At 47.9% G+C, this 4,162-nt stretch overlaps 3 protein-coding genes across 3 annotated transcripts; all 3 read right to left on the bottom strand.

The window, feature by feature from the left end:
* Positions 1–495: 495 nt before the first annotated feature.
* Positions 496–923, bottom strand: Pmar_PMAR025618 (hypothetical protein; the record flags this gene model as incomplete). The annotated part of the gene is made up of 3 exons (XM_002781053.1): positions 496–608; positions 658–745; positions 823–923. Coding segments are annotated over 3 exons (302 nt in total), but the record flags the coding sequence as incomplete, so codon positions are not given.
* Positions 924–1,059: 136 nt separating this feature from the next.
* Pmar_PMAR025617 (hypothetical protein) lies at positions 1,060–1,538 on the bottom strand (the record flags this gene model as incomplete). The annotated part of the gene is made up of 2 exons (XM_002781052.1): positions 1,060–1,371; positions 1,455–1,538. 2 exons carry the CDS (start codon positions 1,536–1,538, stop codon positions 1,060–1,062), a joined length of 396 nt encoding a protein of 131 aa, XP_002781098.1.
* A 1,596-nt stretch (positions 1,539–3,134) lies between these two features.
* On the bottom strand, positions 3,135–3,827 carry Pmar_PMAR025616 (hypothetical protein; the record flags this gene model as incomplete). The annotated part of the gene is made up of 4 exons (XM_002781051.1): positions 3,135–3,248; positions 3,354–3,474; positions 3,598–3,710; positions 3,813–3,827. The coding sequence occupies 4 exons, from the start codon at positions 3,825–3,827 to the stop codon at positions 3,135–3,137; spliced, it is 363 nt and encodes a 120-aa protein (XP_002781097.1).
* Between the last annotated feature and the right edge of the window lie 335 nt (positions 3,828–4,162).

Raw genomic sequence — 4,162 nt, 5'->3', positions numbered from 1 at the left:
CCCGGAACTTCCGGGCCGGAAGCCCGACCCGCACTGACAACACCAACCAATCAGATACTTCCAGGTATGCCGTATAGCCGCTGAGTGAAGAGAATGCGAGATCAACTGAGCAGAGAGACCCCATACACGAGTGGGAATAATACACCTTGATGGGCCAAGTATATTAAAAGGGACTGAAAGGAACGATGGTGTAGGTTAAGGTCTCATCTGGTCGAACAGAAGACTCACATGACGACCGAATGTAGTCATAACGGTGTCTTCAAAATATACACGAGTATTTGGTATGATACTGCACGAACTCAGCTTATGAACACCCTTGCTATACAGCCACACGCCCAATAGGCAATAGCCAAAGTTGTGGAACCTGCAGAGAAGTGCTCGGCACATCCAGAGGAAAGCTCGAATCGGACGGGTTGCTTCATCTACGCCGTAGATTCTACGGGGATTCCCCGTAGATAAAGCATGACCCGTCGGGAAGACGGGGTACCATCTCACCAAGGCATGACATCTAGAGTGGGTAACTCAAGCGGGACCTCAATCGGGCAAGCACCAAAGGCCATGGTGTACGTCTGTATGAATAAGAATCCAGCAAGAGCCGTCTTCGGCCTCTGACGTGAAGACTGTTGAATAATTCAACTTGGCGGGTGAAAGACTCACTCTGACGAATGGGACCGTCAGTAAACTGTTGAAACAGATGCAGTGTACGGCACCGAAGTAAATCCACTGCTCTGGATCGAACCATAACCTGTAAAATCGATCCAAGTGAAACTATAAAAGTGTTGTGTGTAATCTAAGCTAGACTGTCTAGCACGTAACTATTACGATAAAGCAGAAATGAGAGCTGCGAGGAGGCTCAATTTGGCAGCTCTGATGACGACTTCTCGCCAGATGGTACCATTCCTATGGACCAATGCTTGAGACATTCCCAAGCACGTCATTATCAAGCAAACACCCGAAATTTGGGACTCCCACCACATGCTATAGATGCAATACGTCACTATCGGAGCATACCTGATCGAGTAGGACTCTTATCAGGCAGTCATGGATAGTGTCACAAGCTTACAATGCATAACCCAAATAGGGAGTGTAAAGGGCGGCAGTGAGACAAGAGGTGATGGAGATGACAAAGTAGACAATGAAGAGTATATAATTCTTTATTGGGAGTCCATCGACCTTGTGGGCCGGGGGAGGATGAGGTAACATGTCGAACTCTTGGAGGTCCCACATGAAGTGAAAAGAGACGATGAATGCCAGACAGAGACCACGCAAAAAGTCCAGTAACGGAGCACGTGGCTTGGGGCCATGCTGTATCTTCGACTCGTCTCCTCCAATAGCGCCCATTTCCATGGCTTTATCGTCCGATTCAGAGATCTGAACGCGAATTCAATACACCGTCGACTGCCGAAAGAAGAACACTAATCTCACTACAGACAGATCTAGCTCGATGAGCCCACCTTTTCATATTCAAACCACACACGTTTGTACTGCGCTCGCTCGGCTATGGACAACCAATGCACCAGACTCAGGCTTGCAAACATGGTGCAGCTCGCGATTAATAAGACTTTGAGATCTGAGACGGGCCCTTCAGGACTGTTACCGGTGGCGCTCATCTTGAAAACGAACTGTCTCGACGAAATGAACGGTACCACCCCCGCAGTATATCAAGTTGGATTACTCAATGACACAGATCCTGTGAACCTATACTCAGTTTGAAAAGTAGCTTTTAGATTGTGGGTGGTTCCACTAGGGTAGAGTAAAATAACGAGACAAATACAGTACAATAGTGAGAGTCCCTCAGAGAGGAAGCTGGTGGAGTGTATACAGCAGCAGTGAACATGTTCAAATCTTCTCTCGAAACCGCACGTGTAAGCATCGAGCAAAGCAGCCACTGCTTAACAGTGGAAATGGCCAGTCTTATAGTTCGACGGATAACAATACTCCATATGATGACTCGACCGTTGTTGACCAAGGCTTGGCAGTGCCTCTGTCGTAGAGGGCATCACGTATCTCCACTCCAGCGATCTGACTTGGGAAAGTAATGGTTTATGTATGGTGAAGTTCTCCTGTCGGCTCTGTCGATGGTTTCATGATGAAACCATCGAAGGCAGATGAAACTTTCATCTGCCTTCGCTGCAAACGCTCAGCCAAGACCAGCCGAAAAGTTACCACCATTTCGAGTAGACAAAAAGTCCGAGTATGAACAAACCGGGTAACATGTGTCCCAGGTACACCGTCAAGGACTGAGAAAAAAAGGACGTATGTTGTGACTCGAGTACCTAGGTATCCAGGGGGCAGCAACAGCAAGTGTATCTTACATGTCGTCCGAAAAACGTGAAGACTGTGTCCTCGAAGTGCATTGGTCTGCCCGGTATCAACTCGATCGCCGAAATCTTATGAGCACCGACGCTATGGAGCCAGACACCGAGTAAGCAATATCCAAGGTTGTGGAACCTACAACGACAGCGAGCTTCTCCTCAACCTTCGTCGGGTGCTACGAAGAAGAAGCCTCTCTCGGGAGCCTATTTTAAAAATCCCTTATGAAACATTTTTGAGATCTTCATGCATGGGACCACCAAATCTCACCCAAACCGTCTCTTGAAACCATCAACTTTTTGAGGTTTGAGAATCCTTCTCGGAGTATTCTGGGATTCTTTTCGGAAGAGCTCCGTTTTTACACGCTAAAATGTGTTACAAGCTCCAAAGAGGCCACAGCCTTTTGCGAGAATCTAATTTCCATGAAGGAACAGAACCCCCTCGGGCCCCGAGGCTGGCGCCCCGAGACTCGGGGACAGATTGACGCGGGCTCCGACAGGTTTCTTTCCCAAACATTTCATACTCTGTTCCCAAGTTGTCGAAGTCGACTAGGCGAAGATTCACCATTAGTAGGAAGATGAACACATGAGTTCGTGTGGTAAAGTGGGAGTTCCACTGTGCGACCTCTCGTAGGACTTGACAGCTGTTGAAGACTCGAAAAGAGTGAGTCCGTCCGCGACGCGATGAACCGACCAGCCATTCAGTGTGACCAATCGCAATTATGGATTGAAAGCGTGTCAATCAGTCTCGCCGCGGAGGCCATGAATTCGAAATTAAAATGATTCGAAAGTCGAATCGTAAAGAAGCTCATTGAGCTTAGCTCAAGAAGCCAAATTCCTCGAGGGGAAGGTTATGGAGGACTTTCCGTTCTCATAACGGAGTTTAGCCATCGCGACGGTCTTGCCCCGCCCCCGCTCGACTTGTCGGGTATAAATCTAGATTGAAGAAGGGAGAACTTCAGAAGTTCAACTTCTGCCTGCGATCGGCTGTGCTTCTCGAAAAACTCATGAGTTATGAGTGATTATAAGAGGTTCTCATACCTCGAGGAGTGACGCCTCACGGAGACTTTTGAAATAAGCCCCCGGGTACGTCACTCCACATGAGCTTTCGACTCGTAAGTTTCGAGGATCACAAGGAGACACCTCAATGTTCAAAAGGTTCCTGAACCCCTCCTAACAAGAAGTTTTTGAACCTCACGGAGCTCTTCTTCAGAGAGATTTTTGGAGAGGTTCCTATTGTTAAACTGTAGACTAATAGGCAAAAGACAGACATTGATTGGCGTACCATGGGATAACATCAACTGTGGGACGGTCCATGGGGATCTCGAGGGGGAACAAGCCGCCCATCATCGTGAAAAGCTGGATGGAGATGAAACCGACGAAAGCAATACGGGGGACCTGAGTAAAGGACGAAGAAGAGGATACGATGGTGATGGGAATATGATGGAAGATCCGGCGAGCAGAAGAGGCAGTATCATCTTAGGGGGAGGCTCAACTTACTCTGATGAAGATCATTGTGAGAAGAGTATTGAGCGTTATGCAGTGGATGGCACCGAAGTATATGGGAGATGTGGGAATGAAGATATACCTATCACGAGTAATGACAAGAACGCCCAAATGATGCCCGTAAGCGTGATTACGTTAGGGCGCTTATAATCCCTGCTGCTACTCCCAGCTTGAGTGTTCTAATGATGAGGTTTCTCCATTTTATTCGATCCTCGTGGACTATCGCCAGGGATAGTCCGACGCAGAGCATTATCGTGCACACACCGGATCTCTCTGATTCCCAACATAGCATGTAAACGCATGATAGAGTGACGACGGGGAATCTGAAGTTGACTTGTCGAAAA

This window comes from Perkinsus marinus, assembly GCF_000006405.1.
Source record: "Perkinsus marinus ATCC 50983 genomic scaffold scf_1104296943646, whole genome shotgun sequence".
Classification (NCBI taxonomy): domain Eukaryota; phylum Perkinsozoa; order Perkinsida; family Perkinsidae; genus Perkinsus; species Perkinsus marinus.
This window is presented reverse-complemented; position numbering and strand designations above follow the sequence as displayed.